Source organism: Lottia gigantea, assembly GCF_000327385.1.
Source record: "Lottia gigantea unplaced genomic scaffold LOTGIsca_829, whole genome shotgun sequence".
Taxonomy (NCBI): Eukaryota; Metazoa; Mollusca; class Gastropoda; family Lottiidae; genus Lottia; species Lottia gigantea.
Window position 1 is genome coordinate 1 of NW_008710752.1, and position 912 is coordinate 912.

General features: G+C 45.0%; 1 protein-coding gene across 1 annotated transcript; it reads right to left on the bottom strand.

Annotated features, from left to right (window-relative positions):
• Positions 1-310: 310 nt before the first annotated feature.
• LOTGIDRAFT_146472 (hypothetical protein) lies at positions 311-721 on the bottom strand (the record flags this gene model as incomplete). The annotated part of the gene is made up of 1 exon (XM_009067482.1): positions 311-721. The coding sequence occupies one exon, from the start codon at positions 719-721 to the stop codon at positions 311-313; it is 411 nt and encodes a 136-aa protein (XP_009065730.1).
• Between the last annotated feature and the right edge of the window lie 191 nt (positions 722-912).

Sequence of the window (912 nt, forward strand, 5' to 3'; positions counted from 1 at the left end):
TCATTCATTCATTCATTCATTCATTTTACTCATTCCATACCTCAATATAGGAGAATCAATTATTATAAACGTGGTCAATGGTGTGTTTTTTACCTCAAGGTTTAGACTAGACCAGGGCTTTTTCGTCAGCTTTTTACTACGAGCTGTTCTATTTTGAAGCGAAATCAGGGGAAATGGCAAGAAAGAGGGACAGGAGGGGATTTTGTACTTCGTACTTTGTTTCAAGATAAAGACTTTTTTCACTCTTTTTTGAGATTTTGGATGGCCCTGAAAAGGGCCGTTTTTTTGTTGATTGCAAGAACTGCACTTTTTAAGCACGTTCGCCTCGGATTCTTCGGGCCAATTGAATGTCCTTGGGCATAATGGTCACTCTCTTGGCGTGGATGGCACACAAGTTGGTATCTTCGAAAAGACCGACCAAATAAGCCTCACTGGCTTCTTGGAGAGCCATGACAGCTGAGCTCTGGAATCGAAGATCAGTCTTGAAGTCTTGAGCGATTTCTCTCACCAATCGTTGGAAGGGAAGTTTTCGGATCAACAATTCGGTGCTCTTCTGGTAACGACGGATTTCTCTCAGAGCCACGGTTCCGGGTCGGTATCTGTGAGGTTTCTTTACACCGCCGGTAGCTGGGGCGCTCTTTCGGGCAGCCTTGGTGGCCAGCTGTTTTCTTGGGGCCTTGCCTCCAGTGGATTTACGGGCAGTCTGCTTCGTACGGGCCATTTTCTTCTTTTAGCTTCTAATACGTCTGCTCAGCTCGACAGTCAAATAGTAGAATGAACCCAATACCACTCANACAAACACACACATAAATTTCCCCTATTAGTCTCTTTCTTTAGTTTGCTTCACGCGCCGTCAAAGCCCATTGGTTGCTTTTAACTCAATGCGGCTCTCTGATTGGCCCAAAACGACGT